The following is an 18582-nucleotide window of genomic DNA, read 5'->3' on the forward strand; positions in this document are numbered from 1 at the left end:
GCCATAAACAGGGTTCATGTCACTGCTGGAACAAAGGCAGGTTGTCTCCCAGGTCCAGACATGAGCCTGTTGCTGATGGAGGCAGGAATGAGGCTCAGCCTGATACAGGAGATGCAAAGAAGCCAAATGTTTCCCAAGCCTGGCAGGATCAGCCTGTGTTGGTCTTGCTTTATACCTGTCATAGCATCAGTGAGGATGCTGCTGGGGCCCAGTACCACTTCCCCTGTCTGGCAGATGCCCCATGTGTGTCAGCACTGCCAAATGAGATGGGGGTTTATCTGTGCCTGGGGTGCAGCAGGGCTGTGAGGGCCAGAGCCAGGCAAGATACATAACTGAGGTTCAGCATGTGTCTGTATCCCTCTCTTGCTACAAACACTGTCCAGATTTCCAGCGTCACAGGGAAAAACACCAGCCAGATTGTTTTATGGTTTCAAGAACTCATAATGCTTTCCAGAGAACAGAGGTACAGCCCATCTTCTGCAGTGGGCCATGCTGTGGGAGCCTCCAGTCATTGCTGACAGCCCTCTTTTTAAAGGGATATTCCTGTCTGAGCATTGAGGAGCCACTCTGGGGGTCACATTCACACCACACTGCACTTTCACTGCTGGGACTAAAGCCCCTCTGCAGTGGGTGGCTCCAGGTCACCATTGGAAAGGCTCTTGTGAGGCACCCCAGCGCACCCATATCCAGATCAGCGTGGGCCATCCCAGCCCCGAGCAGGGAGCAGTCTCCTCCTGGCACAGCCTGGGACATGTTCCCCTTGCAGGGCAGGCATGATTGCTGTTGGTCCCAGTACCAGCATGGCTGGGTGGTGCGATGGGAGCCAACAGCCCAGGGATGGTGTGTGACCCCACCTGGGGGGAAGAACCCAGCAGAGGCCCCACTCCAGGAGCAATTTTAGGGATGAGTTTTGTCGAGGTGCTATGCAACAGCAGGCTGGGTCAGGCTGTGTCTCCTTAGCAGGGCTGGGAGGACACAGAGAGAGACACAGCTCTGCAGGCAGGCACAGGGTGACCCAGCCCTGGCTCCCAGCCCCGGCTCCAGCCCATGAGCCACCTCATGTCCCAGTCCTGCAGTGAGGCTGAAAAAAAAAATCCCAGCCTCTGTTCCAGCAGCACTGCCCGAGCCACCCTGTTGTGCTGGCAGGCTCATTACAGCAGGTCTGCTTTTAATTAAGCAGGATGCTGCTTTTGTACAGCTGAACCCCTCGGGAGTTTGGGTACAGAGCCTTAACCCCTGTGTGCAGGGCAGCGGGCGGGGGAGCTGGGCCAGGGGCTTTGGGAGCACATGCTGGGGCGGTGCGTCCCAGCCACACAGGATGTTGGCTGTGTCCCCAGGGTGACAGGGCATGGTGCAGTCTGTACCATGCCCTGTGGCGGCTGTTTGCTCTCTTGGGGCCAGAAGGCAAAGCCCAAGGCTCTTATCGCGCCAGGCAGATAAGGGTTAATGCCCCAGCAGTTGTGCTGAGCTGGCTTTATTGGCAATAAAGCCCTTCTGGGAGCAGCTTCCTAATCATTACAGATTGCAGGTAGCCCTGCCTCCAAGGCTGTCTGTCCTTCAGCAGCAGCACCTCTGCCCTGCCCTGCTGCCCCTGCCCTCCCCTTGGCAAACACACCAGGAGCAGGCCCCTCCAACCCGCACCCCTTCAGTGCCACACAGCCCCCTCACAACCCTCACTGTGGTGCTGGCACAAGGGACATGTGCCCCCAGCCTGCTGCCAGTGCTCCGTGTGGATACTTGTGCAGGGCTGAGCTGGGGAACAGTCCAGAGGCTATGGCCTGTGTGGATCATGTCGCTGTCCTTGGATACATGAAAGACACTGGAATGGGGAGCTAGTACCCCTGGGGCACAGCTCTTCTCAGGCAGAGATGTCAAAAATCACTCCTGCTGCAGAGAAACGGATAAGATTGTCCCAGCCGTTCCCAGCACCAGCTGATCGCATGGCCACAAATGTTTAATAAATGGGAGTGGAGTCATTTGTCTAGGCTGATCCCCCCAGGAAGTCTGTGCTCCGCAAAACAAACCGAGCTTTTGTTTGACTTGCTTTAAGTTAAACACGTCACCCCTGTAAATCACAGGTCCCCTTCCCTGCCCCAGGGGCAGCGGCAGAGCGAAGGGGGCTGCTGGGCTGGAGGTGCTGGTGCAAGCCAGAGCCATGCGCTGGCAAGTCTGGTCCCACTGGGGGCTGTGTGTCCCAGCTGGAAGCCGTGGGGCTGGATCATCCCAGCCCCCGCAGCTCACACGCCCTGCTGCACGCAGCCCCCAGGCAGTTTGCAGTGCTGCTCCCGGGGGACTCTTCTCCTGGCTCCCCCAAACCCCAGCCCAGCTGCCAGGCTGCTTTTTCACCACCCCACTCCCTGCGGGCCAGCCGCCTGGCTGCCAGCCCAAGGTCAGCGGTCGGCTGCGGGCCTTGGCAGGAGCGCGGCGCGGGTCGGGGACAGGCGGCCGGGGCCGGGCCGGGCGCGGCGTGCGGGCGGCGTGAGGCCGCGGCTGCCGCTCCCGCCGCCTGCCAGCGGGGGCCGGGCGCGCTCGTGTGCGGCGGCAGCGGCGCGCTCCCTCCCGCGCTCCCCACACCGCTGGCAGCCCGCCACCGCGCCGGGGGTTCGCTCCTTTCTCACGACCTCTCAGGTTCCTGAGCTCATCTGGGAGCTATTCATTTCCTGCCAGAAAACAGCCTTGCCTGCTAAAAAAACCACCTTGGCCGCAGAGCGGCCCAGGGCTTGGTACGAGGGCTCTCCCGGCTTAAATCATAAAGCTCCGGCTGTCTGGCTGGAATCAAAGGCAGGGCGGGCGTGGGGGGGCGCGGGGGCCTGTGCCATATGGTAGCACTTAAGAGCCAAGGAGGAAGCAAGGAGGGGCTTTTGCACCGCTCACGAGGAGTGTGGGAAAAGTTAATTGACTTTAATGACAGGTTTCCCGGGACGGCAGCAGCAGCAGATGGAAGGGAGCTGCGGGGATGGAAGGGGCAGCCGGGACTGTAAGCTCCGCGGTGGGCGGGGGGCAAGGCAGGGTGCTGGGAAGGCAGGAAAAGCCCCCTGCACACAGACCCCCGTGCAGGTGCACTGCAGGCAGTGATTGGAGTGCTGCTCCTTCCAGCTCAGCACCCGCGGGTCTGCAAATGTACCCTAAAGGATTGTGGCAAAGCGCTGACCAACCCAAGAATGGTCATGAGAAAGAAAGACTGGCCTCCAGCACTTCCCAAGATCCTCTCCACCGGCAAACAGGGCTCAGCAAGGTGCCCAGGGAAGCCAACAGGAGCTGCATCCCATCTGGCAGCACTAAGTCCAGTCCCTTTTCCTACCTGTCCTGTACAGTCCCTGTGCAGGGTCATAGCTCAGCCCTGCACCTTCCCTGGCACTCCTCCCTTACTCTTTCCTGCTCATCACACAGCATCAGTTTAAAGGCATTTGCTGCACCTGAAGGAGAATTCCCACACACAATGATCCACAGACCCACAGCCTGCATTTGTCATCCCAATTTGTCACGGGCTCAGTGAACTGGCACCAAGAGCACGGCTCTTGGGAATTGCTCTGATCCCCTTAAAGCTCACAAACTCAAGCAGATCTCTCATGTCAACAGGCTGTGGGATAGAGTAAACACAGAAAGCTTTGGAGAAACCGGCCCAAGCATGCAGTATCTGCTTTATACTAGGCTATTTAAACTCCATTAGCAAATAGGTTCATCTTGTCTTTCACTCTGGGATCTGCTGTATGTTCTCCATTAGCCTACAGCAGAGGCTCTTTTTTCTAATGTGCTTTCCAAACCAACTGCTTCAGCAGAAGACTCTGCTCATATGGAACAGCATTCACTCTTATAGGTGATGCATGACTGGCCTACATCAGCTCTACACAAGCCATACAGCAACAGGAGTTGGTCTGATATAATAACTCTGAGACAGGTCCTGTGAGCACTTCTCTGAACACAAGGTGGGCTCACTCCTACCCTCAGTACCTGCAGTGCAGAAAGGTGACACTCTGGCTGGTGGAAGGGAAAGAAAGCTCAGCCACTGCCTATCCCAGGCACATACCAACCCTCTTTCCAGGATGTATTTTCAGATCAGGTGAATATGTTTCTTTACCAGGAGCAAAGCTGGGGAGTCAAACCCCAGCAGGTTTAATCCATCTGGTCTCACTCTCCCCAGCTTTCATTTCCCCAGCACCTGGATACAGTCAAGCACCTGGCTGATCCAGACAAAATCCAACAAGCTTTTGCAGCAGGATTTGGACAGAAACCCCAGTGGATCCTGGCACATCTTAAAGCTGTCCGCTCTGAGTTAGGACTTGTTAAGAAGGGCCATGCAAGCTGTAACCTGAGACTGCTGCTCGCCACTATCTATGGCTTGCATCTTGCCTGGAAACGGGGCATCCTCAAGTCACAGGGGTCAGCTGCAGCTCATGATTACAGAGCCCTTGCAGCCCCACATCACTCCCTCAACCACGTGTTTTCCATATAACAGCAGAGGAAATGCCCAACTCTATCAAAACCACATGCAAAGCATTAATCATCAAGCAGAGCTTGGCTGCTGCTCAGGGTCAGGAACAGCTCTATGCTTTTAAGTCCAGGTGGAGGTGGTGCCCAGCGCCTGCTGCAGCCCATCAGCCAGGAGACAGGAGCACTCGTGTCAGGCTTGTCCTGCGGAGAGCCACTGCTTTTGTAACTCGAGAAGCTGGCAGGCACCGCTCTCTCAATCAACTGACTGGAGTCACTTGCAATTTACACTACAGCCTGGGAAGCAGGCTCCTCCGGGTTCAGGGCAGGAGGCTCACCCGGGCAGCTCCATGTCTTGCTTTACCACACCAACTCCATCAGCCCGAGGTGCCAGAACAGAGCAGAGGTGAGTCCCACGGCACATTCACCAGCTCTGCAAATACAAGCTCCTTTTAACAAGTGTGATTACTGCTCCCAAAGAAGCAGTAATTACATCTGCCCCAGGGCAGGGAGAGGGGCCAGGTGATTTCACAAGACAGAGGGGACAGAGGGTCTGAGTGACAGCTCCAGCCTGGCGAACAGGACAAGGTAGCCCTGGAGCAGCAAGATCCACAGGCAGCCAGGAACTGGGGTCCCTCCTATGCACACATGCCAGAGCTCAAATTTTCTCCAAAGGCCTTCCAAAATGGAAGGGAAACTTTTATTTTAAGAGCATTCAAAAAAAACAAAAACAAAAAAACCCAACCAAAAAACAAACCCCCAATCTTTGGTGTCACATAAGGAAAGGGAGAAAAGGAAGAAAAAAAGATCTCGTGTAAAACACGAAACACTGTCAAGGGAGTGCTATGGTACAAAGGCACAATCCAATATGAACATATAATCTATGTACAGCCGTGCCAGCAGCACGGGGTGCATTGCCAAGTCCAGTCCGGTGCCCACCACCCTCACCAGGGTCTCCAGACCGAGTCGGCTGTGCCAGGTGGCGGGCCTGGCGGCGAGGCAGCAGTGGCAGCTGTGGGTGGGCCGCCATACAGAGGCAGCACAGCTCCACCAGGAGCAAAGGCAGTGCTGGGGATGAGGAAGGCAAACTGCCCATCAGAGGCCGGCAGCAGCTGGAAGCCACCGTACACCTTGGCCGCATCGGCACCCGGCTTGCAGGGCATGCCCGGGAGCGGCCCCACGCCCCCGCCTGGAGGAACCAGGGGTGGCCCAAAGGCTGCGGCCGGTGGCAACGGGGGCGGCGGGGGGGGCGCAGGGTAGTTCATGGTGTTGATCTGGGTCATGCAGCTGGCCAGGTGGCCCAGGAGCCGGGTGCGCACCTCAGTGTTGACGCCCTCGCAGGTGGAGAGGAACCGCGTCACCTCGTTCATGCACTCACTGAAGCCAGCTCGGTACTTGCCCAGGACTGTGGGGTCTGTGCTCAGGGCAGCTGTGGGAGGAGAGAGGCACACAGCAGTCAGCAGGCTTCACAGGGAAGAGAGGTGTACAGCACACTAGCAAGCAGCCCCTCTGGCAGTATGTCTTGTGTTCCCAAGCACCAAGATTTCAGACAGAGAGCACAGTCCCTCTGCTACCAAGTCCACCAGCACCAAGGACCCAGTGGGGAATAGGTAAGTCCCAAGAATTTCCTTATGTCTCCCTATATCAGAGACCCAGGCAGGAAACACAGTACTTCCAGTGGCTCTTGTGCCTCTCACACCCCCAAAACAGATCCATGTGCAGAGCACAGCTCTGCTAGCAGAGGGAACTCAAGCTGGGACGGCAGCCCTCCATGTGCCCTCCAGCACCAGAAATGCACAAACAACACAGTGATCTTCTCCTTATTGGGGATACTAGCACAAAGCATGATACCCCTCACCGCCCCCAGTAGCACGGATGGAGCACTGTGTCCCCCATGAAAACAGGATTCAGGTGTGGAGCTGCTGACACCAGGAATACAGGTACAGAACACACCTCCCTCCCCTCCATCACTCCCCGGGGATACAGGTGCAGAGCCTGGTGCTCTGCTATCCTCCCCACCGAGCAGGCAGGCCGAGAGAGTGATGGTCCCAGCCCCCAGCCTGCTGGCAGCGCCACCCCAGCTCCCTCTCTCCGGTTCTCCCTCGGGACTCACCAGTCATCTGGGCTCGCTGGAGGCTCCGCAGGTGCTTGACGGTCATCTCCAGAATGTCGGCTTTCTCCAGCTTGGAATGCCGGGAGCTCTGCGGGAACAGGCGGGGTTCAGACCGGCCCGGCAGCGCCGTTTGCCCCCGCACCCCCCGCCCGGAACCCCTGCGCTTACATCCTTCTTCAGCGCGTCCAGGATGAGCGTCTTCAGCTGTCCTAGGCTCTCGTTGATGCGCGCCCGCCGCCGCTTCTCCATGATGGGCTTGGAGGACTGCAATAGAGGCGACAGTCAGCGTCCGGCACGGCTCCGCACGGCGCTGCCCGTTCCGTCCCATCCCATCCCGTCCCGGCCACCCTTACCTTGCGATGCTCAGCCGCCGTCTTCGGCTTGTCGGGCGTCGCATTGACGCTGGCGGGGGTGGCGGCCACCGGCGAGGCGCTACTCTTCTCCATCAGGTCGGCCGGCATGGTGCGCCGCCGGGAAGAGGCGCAGCGGCTGCGGCAGTAGGAGCCGGGCCGTGCCGGGCCAGGCCAGGCCGTGCCGTGAGGGAGCGCTCGGGGCGGCGGCGGCGGGGCCGGCGGGGCGCGGGTGCCGCGCGCCCTTGGCCGCCCCTACTTATATAGCGCGCGCCGCACGCGCGCGGCTCGTGTGAAACGTCCCCCGCCGCCGTTCCCACACTCGCGCCCAGCCAATGGGCGCCGCCCGCACGCGGCCCCGCTCGTGGACGGCGCCCGCCCATTGGCTGCGCGCCGCGCGGCGGCCGCCGGCCAATGGCGCGGGGCGGGCGGCCGCGGTTTAACCCCTTGGGCACAGCCCGCGGCGGGGGGGGCGCGGGGAGCGCCGCGCTAATTACCGGGTTAATTGGCGCCCGTGGCAGGCGCGGCCCGCCCCGGGGCCGGCGCTCTCCGAGGGGAGCGGGCGGGGCCGCGCCGTGGGGGGCCGCGGCCCTCCGGGGTGATGGCCGGGACGCAGCGGGCCGGGCCCAGCCGTGTGGCCGGAGCGCAGCTACTGTGTGCGGGGGCTGCGGCGAACCGCGGGGCGCGCCGCGGCGGCCGCATCCTCCCACGATGCCCGCAGCGTTGCCGCGGTCACCCAGAGCTCCCCGGGGCAACCCAGGTCTGCCCACAGCAGACCGGCTCTCCCCCCCATCGCCCAGGTGTCCCCACGGCCGCCCGGGCAATGCCAGCGGTGCTGCCCCTGCCCCCGCAGGTGTGCCCGGGGCTGGGCAGGGCCGGTGCCCGCAGCAGCGCGGGGCGCGGGAAACGGGGCAGGTGCGGGGTGGCACACTGGGGCGGTGGCACACTGGGGAGGTGGCACCGCGGGTTCTGCTGCCCGGGCTGGCGGCGCGGGCCCGGCCGCGCTGGTGCGTGCGCTGACATCGGGGACACAAGCGAAACCGCAGGGAGGGAGGTGCCTGTCCCCCGGGCCTGGCCCAGCCGCCCTGCTGCCACCTCCGGCCGGTTTGGGCAGTTTGTGGGTTACTTTAAAAAAAAAAAAAAAAAAAGAAAAAAAAAGTATTTTGCCTGGGGACTTGAATCCTTTTTTTCTCCCCTCCGCTTGACTGACTTTCTCACACTCCTATTCCCATAGTCTGCCAGCTAGGCCTGAGTCATCCTGCCAAGAACTAGACCTGGCCTATTCAAAAATGTGCTCACTCGCTCTTTCTCTGTCTCTCTCTTTTTTTTTTTCTTTTTTTTTTTTTGAGTATACACAGTAATGTTTTTCCACCTCCTCTTGTACCTGATCTGCACCTGTACAGGGCCAATCCCACACGTATCACCCGATCTTGCCTTTTCAGAGACCGTGAGAAAAATAAAGTTCAAGAAAGAAGAGACATGTTTGCAGATCTCACCGGTGCAAAGCCTTCGTCCCTGCAGAGGCTTGCCTGCTGAGCCTTCAGAGTTTAAAAAAAGAAAAATAAATAAAAGGGAGAGTGTCATGTTTAAAACTGCAGAAAAGTACAAATCCAGGCTTTCTTTTAGCTCCTTGATGGAGCCACAAGCCCTTTGATTTGAAAAAAAAAAAAAGGAAAGAAAAAAAAAAGCAGCCTTCAGCGTGCAAGGTTTAACTTCAGATGAAGGGTATTTGAGGTAAGTTTCAATTATCTAAGCAGCTGGACAAACTCGAGTGAGGAAAAGACCGAGACTGCACTGGGAAGTCAGTGCCTAAAAGCACTTTCACACTTATCTTGGTGGGGAAATCGGAGACATCACATTAGCCTGAAAACTGCAGTCTGTTTTTGGAGAGCTGAGAAACTCTCCGCTGGATCAATATTTCTTCTAGTGCTGATATTTGCATATATTGGTGGGGAGGAAAGTTATGGCAATTACTGAGCCGGTGTTCCCTCTCCCTCCTGCGGGGATTCGCAAAGGGCTGAGGAAACGCGGCGCTGGGCAGCCCGGTCCCTCCGGCCGGAGCGAGAACAGGCTGCAATTATGTCTGTGTTTGTGGTAGCCTAGGAGCTGCAAACCGCCCATAATTGCCGGCAACAGGTCGGTGTCTCTGTAGGACGGGAGCGGGGCAGGCGGCAAGGGCAGGCTGTCATTAGGGCTTGCCAGCCCTCGCCCGCACCTGGGAATGGCCTGGCAGAGCTCCCCTGGCTCGCTGCAGCGCCTGCCGGGTGCCTGTCCCGTCTGGGCTGTGCGGGGACTGAGTCTGCTTCGGCAGAGCCTTCTGAGATGCACCAGCGAGTGCTGCCCGGGCGGCGGGAGCAGCGACACCGCCGCGTCCCTGCCGTGTCCCTGCCGTGTCCCTGCCGCACATCTCCTCCTCCGCCTGCCGCCGCTGCGAAATGCCTTCATGTGCAAGGGTTGTGATCTCCAAGCGGAAGCGCGTCTACTTGTGAATTCCCCAGGGATCAGGAGAGGAAGGGGAGGATTTGCATGGAAGGATGTCTCTGGAAGTGAAACGGCTGAGGCCAAGTTTAGGCTGGAAGGCGGTGGTGGGGAGGTTTTTAACCGCTGAGGGGGTCTGGAACTGATCCTCTGGGCATCTCTAGCCCCGCCTGCTCTTGTGAAAGAGGTGTCAAGGGGGACATGAAACCCTGAGATAAGGAAGTGGCCCAAGGACTGGGATGTCCCTTGTCCCACAGTCCTCCCAAAATGTTTTTGCTTTGCTCCGGCAGTCATCTTGGATTACAATTTGGGAATTATCCAAAGCAGATTTGGGAAGAACCCTTAGACAATGCATTAGGGCTTTACTGACTGGCAGAACATCTTGGAGGAAAAATGTGCTGGCAAGAAAATTTAGACTAGTCCTGGGCATAGGCCCAGGAGTAGGAAGGAATAAAATAAGATGCTGCTGCTGGTGCAGCACACAGGAGGTGAGGAGGTGGCAGGGTTGGCTGTGCCTGCTCTCTGGTCCTTTAGGAAGCAGCCAAGATGAGCAAAATGTGCTTCTAGAGATCCAAGTGTTTTAATATCCAAAGCTTGAAGGATCCTAGGAAATGCAGAAAATAGAAACCAAGTTGCTTGTAAGAGCTGGGTTGCAAGCTGTATCCCAGGGTTGCATAGCAAGCCTTTCCTCTTTAGGTCATAGGCTGAAAACCTAGCCTGGCCACAGCTCAAAGCTGTCACCGCCCTGAAGGCTGGAAAACAAGTGCTGAGTCTCAGGGACATGTCCCTGGCACAGGTGTCTCCTCTGGACAGCCCTGCACACATGCCTCTGCTCGTAGTTCCCATCCCAGAAGCTGTTGTGCAATCCATATCCAACCAGCTCCCCTGGGAGGAGTGATCTCAGAAGCTTTGGGTGCAGGTTTCAGGATTTATTTCCCCTCTATAAACGTTTGCCAGGTCTTTGGAACAAGGTCACTTTCAAACTGACTTCCTGACAAAGCTCCCTAGATGAATCAAAGCTTTCATGGACGTTGCTCCCCTACACACCAGGTCTTTGTGGTGAAGAGGGCAACCTCTGTGCAGCAGTGTCACTGCCTGGCCCCCTTGATGGCAGGAGCAGCTCATTTTGAGGCAGCAGCCTGGTTTTATGGCAGGTCCTGCCCTGTTGCTCCATTGGGAACCCATTTCCCAAAGACCTGTTGAGAGCTGGGGTCCCAGCCCTGCCAGAGAAGCCTCGGGGTGGGTACTGTGTGGCAGCTGCTCCCCAGAGCTGGCCTCTTTCAGCTGCTCCCTGGCTGCTGCTGCAGAGGAGAGGCTGAAGTGTTTATCCATTTTACTCCTCACTGTGTGAGTCAGGCTGGGTGTGTTTGGGGCAGCTCTGGCCATTCTGCAGTGACACCCCCTTGTGTGGAGGGAGCATCCTGGCCTCCAGGAATTGGTGCCCTTCATTCTATTGCCCACACAACCAGGAGAATGGTGCACACATCCCTGGGAATGGTGCTGGAAACTGTGGGATGAAGAGGCTAAAACTTTGCTTGAGTAGCAAAGTGCCAGTCTGAGAAACTCCAGAGTCACTAAGGACAGACAATGATCAGCCATTTTCATCTCCCCAGCCCATCCCAGCCCAGGCTGGAGCACAGCTCTGTGCTGAGAAGGGCTCTGGGACAAGAGCCAGGATACCTGGATCTCTTGCTAAGCTGATTCCTCTTGGCAGGCTCCTATCCTGCTGAACCAAGGAAACGCTGCCGGGGAGCTGGCGGGGAGGGCATTTTGGCAGCTGTGAAATGCCACCCATGTGGATGGGAATTCCCTTCCTGATACCCACGGCGTTACTTCAGAGGTTGCTGGTTTGGCTAGAGCGGCCACAATGTGCTAATGGGCATGAGATGGTGCAGCCCCAGCTTTCCCCCGTGTGCCTTTCCAGAGCCCCAGCTCCAGCCTGGTCCTCTGCTGGCAACCAAGGCTGGGTGTTGGCAGGTGCTGCAGCTGGGAACAAGCTCTGGGAACATCCCTAAATTTCCTGTGGGGCTTGGACTGGTATCTGGCACTGCTGCTACCAGCCAGAGGCTGTGAGCTGCCTCTTACCCTTCTCAGGGATGCTCTTTTCATGCAACATGCCCAGAGTTCACCAGACCACTGGTTTGCAGCCTGCTGACCATGACAGGGCAGTCCCACTCCAGTACAGCAGCCAGCATCCTTGGCAAGATACAGGAGCTCCAGGCAGAGGGACAGACAGCTGAGCCTGCATCCCTCTGAGAACCAGAAATAAATGCACAGTCACTGCCACACTCCAGAGGGGAGCAGGAGCATCTCTGCTCTCGCTCACTCCTTCTGTGGTGGGAGGTGTTGGCAGTGAGAGCCGAGTTATTTATTTATTTATTTATTTATTTATTTATTTATTAAGATCCCACTTGTGTTGCTGCCTGAGGCTGCTGGTCTCTGTGCTGGAGCTGTGGTGCTTGCATGCTTGCAGGAAATGGAAAGACTGCAAGCCATGAAGCAGGAGTACATACAAGAAAACACTGTGAGTTTGGCAGTGGTGGGAGGAGAGGGTATGAGGACAGAAGATGTCCCTGTCCCAAACACTGAGCAGAAGGAACCCTCCTGAGAGCCAGATGAAGGTGGGTGTTCACCAGCTGCACATCCTGAGTCCAGTCTCCAGCCACGTTGCTGCAGCACTCGCGTGCTGAGCCCTGTGTGATCCCTGACATGCTGTGGCTGCAGGAAACCCCGCAGGCTGTTCCAGAACACGGCTTTTAAGTCAGATCAGCCCAGCAGTGCGGTTTGCAGCCCAGCTGTGCACAGCTGGCTCGGCACAGCCAGAGGATGGGAAGACGTGGGCGGGAGCGTGGCGGGGTGGGAGTCTCGCCAGCCTCCTCAGCGCAGGGAGCCTCAGAGCAGGCTGGGTGTATCAGCCTGCCCTCAAATTCCCAGCACACAAGCCCTTTTCTGTGCCCCCTCTGCCCTCTTCCCCTGGCCCTGCTGGCACCCGCAGCCAAGGGCCGGTGGGAGCCTTGGCATGTGGCTCCCTGGGGACTCAACCTTCACCGACTGCAGGCTCATGAATCCCACAGGGCCAGCCCTTGGCCACAGTGTCTGTGCTCTTCTGCAGAGTGATCAATCATATTTTCCAACACAGTTCCTTCTCCTTGGTATTAATCAGTCCAAGAAAGCAGCCTGGACTGATTGCTGCCATTGAGCTTTGTGCTGAATTTACCAGCTGATCACCATCTCTTCTCTTCATGCCATGAATTGGCAGCAGGGAGTGTGTTGTGTAAACTTCACGTTATCCTCAAAACCCTGGCAACCGCAGTGATGCAGCAAGAAAATATTTGGAATCTTTGGGAGGTGCTGCAACAGGCAGCCCTGCCTGGCACTGGGAAACTCTGCTGAGGGCAGGCAGGCCAGGAGTTGTGTGCCCCACCAAGGGTGGGGACAGATGTCTCAGCCTCCCTGGTCTGACCAGGTCCTGAAGCCCTTGGGACACCAGGCATTTCCCCTTGACAAACAGGATTGGTCACAACTTGCCAGCCTTCCCATTTCTATTATTCCTGTATCCATTTAGTCAAGAAAACACAGGCTACTTCATGGTGCAGTGCTTTCCTACTGCAGAATGGAGCCTTTGCAGAGCCAGCGTCTTTCTTGATGTGTAAGTAGATGGACTCTAATAAATCCAGGGTACAATGAATCATTTGCACTTGGTGCCTGACCTCCCTGGTGTCTTTAGTTTTTAGTTTGGCAGCCTTATGGAGAGAATTAGCCTATCTCACTTATATTGAAATGTATACATAATCTGAATCCTGTAAAATCAATATTCATTATTCAAGGTGACAACAGAGCTCAAATGAGTCCTTCAGCTATATCAAGAGTATCAGGACGATCACATGTTACTTGGATTAGCGACCTCATGCAGCCGCACGGTTTCCCCGCGTGGGCAGGGCGGCAGGCCCGGTGCCGAGGAGCGCGGCCCGAGGCTCCGGAGCGGATCCCGCCCTGCCCGGTGCCCCGGGAGCGCCTCCATTGCGCCAGAGCTCCGCAAGTGCAGGTGAGCTGATGGGGCGGCGTGCCAGGGGGACACAGGGACGGTGCATTTTTGTTTGTTTTTCTGCCCAGGGCAGGCAGGGGGAGGAGGGGATTTGAAATCCTCGGTTAGCACGCTTTGACAGCAGCGCAGGGTGTGTGCTGGAATGGAGTGGTTTCTCCCTTATTTTTCTTTTCCTGCTTGCTGATGTGTAGCCAAAGCTCCCCATTAGCACTTTGGCCGTTGACAGGTGTTAGCAAGGGGTGGGATTTTTGGAGAACTCCTGTGCATTTTCCATTTGCTTTGTCTGGTGCACGGCTGCACATGTGCTGGTCCAGAGCTGTGTGCGTGCCCTGGTGCCAGAGATCGCGCTGGAGAATCATCCTCATGTGGGCTAATGTGAGATCTCTTGCGAGCTAGTCAAGAATTGATGTGTTACTAATTGCTATAATAGAAAATATTATCCTTTAGAGGATGTTGTTGTTTTATAAACAAGGGGATAATTTACAGTTCAATTGCTTAAATCATACGTTAATTGCTGTGTGTAATGAATAAATACATTTGCAAGTACATTTAATTTGCACAGTTTCCAGAAGTCTAGACATTAAGAGGCAGATCATTATTTGATAAGTAATCTGGAATGTCGTATGAAATGACATTTATTTTCACATGATGAAATATCCTGAAATGAGATTTTGAGATCCTTGTCCTTCCTTCCCTGCAGTGAAGGGCAGTGTTGTCATCGGCTGCCTCAGAAATGTGTCCAGGCTGCCTAGGAACACAGGGGAAGGCAGGAATCCTCCAGGAGCGACACAGAGTAGAATAGCAAACTTAGCTTTATGCAGATGCAAGTTTTTAATATTACAGAATGTAAAGAGATAATATTGAGCCAAAAATGGGGGATGTCTGCAGTAGCCTGGGAGGCTTTACATCAGTGCTAACTGATGGCAGGATGGCTGTGGGGCAGTGAGAGCATAGGGAGTACCTGAGGAGGTGAGCTGCAGTATTGGTGATGAAAGGGAGGCATTAGTGCAGCTCCCTGGGCACTGGTGAGAGCTCAGCCCAGTGTGAGGATGCAAGCAGAAGCAGCAGCAAATAAACCCAGCAAAGGGGGCTTTTGCAGCCTGCTGCTGGTCATGCGTGCCCCGTGGCTGTTGCTTGCACCACGGGAGGCTGCAGGGATCTGTGCAGGAATCCGTGTCCTCTTCTCCAGGGAGTGAGGAGCCCTCTCTGCTGCTGGAGCCAGGGCTGGCTGCTGCTGCCCAGAGTAAGAGGCCCTGCAAACAGAAGGCACCTGTGCTTCAGTTGCTGATACTGAATAATCTTGGGCTACTGGTGCCCTTTCGCAGGCCCATATCTTTATTGGAGGCTGTTAAAGCCAAACCTCCCAACAGCAATAACATGACTACAAAGCATTCTAAGAATAAAGTACGTGGGAATAAGGGAGATACTGAGATCCCAGCCAATTTCAGTACAATACAAGTCTGAAGTACCTTATAAAGTTAACAAGTCAAATTTAAATGTATACAAGGCTCAGGAGCATACAGGAAACAGGATTGGCCAAACCTTCCACGGCCCATCATTGTCTTTCAAAACGTCCACTGAAGGCTCATGCCATAAAAAAAGGTGCATTCACATGGCTGATACAGTGGTAAACCTGGTGGAGAAATGCCAGCAGCTACAGTGGGCAGGGATGCTCCCTGCAGGGATGCTGTGGTGGCCCAGCCCCTTGTTACAGAGTGCTCTCTCTGTTGCTGCACCACAATAAAAGAGGGTTCTTCTGGAGTAAATGTGGGGAGTGTTCAGCAGATGACTGTCTCCAAGGCAAGAAGTAACCCTTGTCCCTGGTTTTATGACAGGTCATCCAGCCTCTGCAATCTTGCTGCTGGAGAGGTAAAGAATTAGCTCTCCTGCCTTGCCCAGCACCATCTTCATCACACTCCTGAGCAGCACAGGCTGCAACCAGGAGCACAGCACATTGTGGTGGCTTCCCTGTCCCTGTGATGTGAACACCCTGGATGCCACAGACAGGAGAGGACAAGGAGAGAGCTAGGAGAGACTGCTTGTGCTGCATACCAAGGAGCTTGTTCCTCCTTTCTCAGAGCTGAAGATACCTTGGGTTAGAAGAGCCTTCTGTAGGCATCTGGAGAACAGTTTGTGAAGTGTTACAATGTGAAAACTATGCCCAAAGGTCCCAAGCTTGCTCCTGTTTAGCTTCCTTGAGTCCTGGATTAAGAGCCACATGTGGTCATGAAATGCCAGAGACCCAGAGCTCTTTCAGCCTGCCTGAGTGGTGTCAGTGTGGGAAACTTACACACCTGATCTTTCCTTCTCCTGTGTGTTATTTGTGTTTAGCAGGCTGTATTCTGCCTTCATCATGTGCCATTGTGTGTTTATACATTTTACACATCCATTTGGAAGCAAGAACCAGTGCCACAGGACTTACCAACCAGCCACGCTCTCTAGCAGAGCACCCAAGCAAGCTGCATTGAAAACCATCCAGAGATTGAAATAGAATGGCAGAAAAGTCTCAGGAAAATGCCCTGCTACAAAGACATTGGAAAATCAAGGTTGTTTCATGGCTTGTTTGTGAGCAGGAAGCAAAACCATCCTGATTTGGTGCCTCTGAAGAGGCCAGCAGAACTGGGATGCATGTTGCAGGACTTGGCGTGCAGGAATTCATGAACCATAAGGCCTTGTCAAAACTAATTTTTAAATAAAATGCAGTGTCCTAGCAAAACACATGCCTGAGACTTAAACCAAAACCAAAGTACAAAATGTGATGTTTAAAGGCTGGGTTCCATCTCAAGTGAATGAATAGAAGCCACATGCATTCATCTGAGATCAGATTTTGGCGTGATCTGAAGTTGTGCTCATGGAGGCTGCAGTGAGAGCGGGCAGAGGACGTCTTCATCTTCTCCTACAATTCTGTATACAAGATCAGCCTTTCTGCACTTTCCAAGTGAAAAGGTTTCTGTCACCAGCCCTAGGCTCCCCAGGTGTGGGATGGAGCATCCCAGGGCTGCTCAGCTGCTTGCTCCACACTGTGCAGGCAGCAGTGAGGCCACTTCCACCAGCCTGAAAACCTGGTGCAGACTGCATCTCTCTCCCCTTGCTGCCCACTGTGGGTTTGGGACTGTGAGCTCCCAGTGACACCACTCTGTAGCAAGTGTCCTGCAAAAGAGCCAGTATTGAGGCTTAACCTTTATTAATTGTGGAGAGGAAGAAATAATGCTGGCAAAATATTGTCAAATACTTCAAATTAATGATTAATTCTAGATGGAGAGATACTGTTTGATGTGGTCTCTGCTGGTTTAAACAAGAGAAGGGTGATTCACTCTAAAGGAATTTATAAAAACACAAGTATTTGCTCATGGACAATAAATACTGGGGTAGATAAAAAGGGGGATGAAGTGTTCGGTGTTTTGATAGCAACTCTGCTTGAGAAAACTTTTGACCTTCTCACATCCTAAATCAATGCCCCCCCCGCCTTGCTTTCCTCCAGGCCTGCTCTGGAGGCTGAGGGAGCGGGGTACGTGGGAGCACACCGGGCTTGCCCTGGGCTGTGTTGCTGGCAGGTGCCCCCGGTTCCCTCTCGTTCCCACGGGGAGGACAGGGCGCCCGCCGAGGGGCACAGGGCAGCACCCGACTGCAGTTTACACAATCTGTGTACACAGCCTAATCTGTCAATTTGCCTGTTGTAAAAGGAGGCGCATAAACCTGGTGCTGGAGCTGCTGTGGTTTACAGAGCTGCTCCACCTGGCAAGCTGAGATTTATGCTGTCCACTGGCGAGCGAGGCATCCCCTCCCATCCCACCCTGTCCCCTCCCAGTGCCGCCAGGCAGGTTGGCCTGCAGGGCTGGCTGCAGGCAGCGGAGAGCCCATGAGCAGCCCAGTGGGAGCGGCAGCAGAGGTGCTGCGCCTACCCCACGGCACCTGAGAGCCATCGGGTGGGTACCTGAGGGAGGGAGGGAGCTTGCTATCTACCTTTCCCGTGGGAATATGATGCAGCTGAGATAACCTCCAGACCTTGCTGGGACTCTGCCAGTGTCATTAAAGTGTTGACATCTGCTGATTACCCTAACATGATGCTGGTTTTATTGAGACAAGATTAGCCTCTCGCACTTTGAAGGGAGGCTGGGCACACACAGTAACTGGTTGTCCCCTGTCAGGAAGGGCTTCAGAGCCTTTTCCATTCTTGTCTTTTTTCTTTATGAAAATCTAACTATTTATGCCCTAAAAATAACAGCATAGGAGTGAGGGCTCAGAGCAGACAGAGCAAAGTCCCTGAGCTGGTGTCCAACCTTTCCATGTCTGTTGTGGGTTAGGCAACAATTCAGGGTGGCCCTGGTCACATCACCTGTCAGTGTGGGGCTGATGGAGCAGAGCTGATACCCACAGAGGGGCTGAGCCCCTGCCTGCAGCCATTCCCGCAGCATCGCCTTGCAGGCTGTCAGCAAGCCTTTCATCACAGCCCCTTCTGACATCAGCCTTTCCAAAACACCTGAGCTCCTTGTGGTCCCTGTGCTCATAACACTTGGAAGTGACAGCAGCTTCTGGTTCCAATTAACCCAGGGGCAGTTTGGGGACTATCTGATTGCACTGCAGTGGAGGGGAGAGGAAAAAGAGCCTTTCTGGGAAGCAGCGATTGAGTGTGTGGGTGAAGACCTTCTGAAAAAAGCAGATGGTTTCTCTCTTTCCTTCCTCCTTCTTTTCCTTGTCTTTTTTTTTTTTTTTTCCCTGAATTCCACGAAACAGACAACCCAACAGCACATTTTTCACCATCAAAGCTTTGCTGAAGGGAATTCTCCACTGCTATTTCATTTTTTCCTTATGTTCACACATTGTAAAGCAAACGGCCTCTGGAGAGCAGGGAGGGCAGATCTGTCCCAGGGTGACAGCAGAGGACTGGCCAACATCCTTGGGGCACGACAGGCTCTCCCTGCCAGCTGCTGGCACTGGAATCTGGGCCACAGGGATTTGCCAAGGTCCATAACCTCTGCCTTGGACACCTGCACAAGGTTAACAGCTGTGAGCAGAAGCTGCAGGCAGCAGGGGAAAGCAAGCACCAGTTCCAGGGCTGGCCCCAGTAAGTGATGCTGTCCTGGGAGGAGATGCACTCACAGGTCAGCAGAGCAGGTCCCACCTGGAGCCTTCCTCCCCCAGCCTTCCCACGGTCACACCACAGCCAG

General features: G+C 55.3%; 1 protein-coding gene and 1 long non-coding RNA gene across 2 annotated transcripts; one reads left to right on the forward strand and one right to left on the reverse strand.

Moving 5' to 3' along the window:
- Positions 1-5091: 5091 nt before the first annotated feature.
- HES1 (hes family bHLH transcription factor 1) lies at positions 5092-7219 on the reverse strand. The gene is made up of 4 exons (XM_005489472.3): positions 6895-7219; positions 6710-6805; positions 6542-6629; positions 5092-5857 (listed from the first exon to the last, which is right to left on the reverse strand). Exons 1-4 carry the CDS (start codon positions 7000-7002, stop codon positions 5373-5375), a joined length of 777 nt encoding a protein of 258 aa, XP_005489529.3. The 5' UTR covers positions 7003-7219; the 3' UTR covers positions 5092-5372.
- A 5238-nt stretch (positions 7220-12457) lies between these two features.
- LOC141730065 (uncharacterized) lies at positions 12458-17356 on the forward strand. Its single transcript, XR_012581525.1, has 3 exons — positions 12458-13018; positions 13197-13414; positions 15250-17356. It is a non-coding gene; the product is annotated as an uncharacterized LOC141730065 (long non-coding RNA).
- The last annotated feature ends 1226 nt before the right edge of the window (positions 17357-18582 follow it).

Source organism: Zonotrichia albicollis, chromosome 9 (assembly GCF_047830755.1).
Source record: "Zonotrichia albicollis isolate bZonAlb1 chromosome 9, bZonAlb1.hap1, whole genome shotgun sequence".
In the NCBI taxonomy this organism is placed as follows: Eukaryota; Metazoa; Chordata; class Aves; order Passeriformes; family Passerellidae; genus Zonotrichia; species Zonotrichia albicollis.

Bases quoted from the DNA above. Each gene is read 5' to 3' on its own strand.
- HES1 (XM_005489472.3), bottom strand. From the start codon at position 7,002: ATGCCGGCCGACCTGATGGAGAAGAGTAGCGCCTCGCCGGTGGCCGCC. The intron at 6,806-6,894 runs GTAAGGGTGGCC...CCTCTATTGCAG, and splicing joins CGGCGGCTGAGCATCGCAAG to TCCTCCAAGCCCATCATGGA. The intron at 5,858-6,541 runs GTGAGTCCCGAG...CTCCTCCCACAG, and splicing joins CCAGCGAGCCCAGATGACTG to CTGCCCTGAGCACAGACCCC.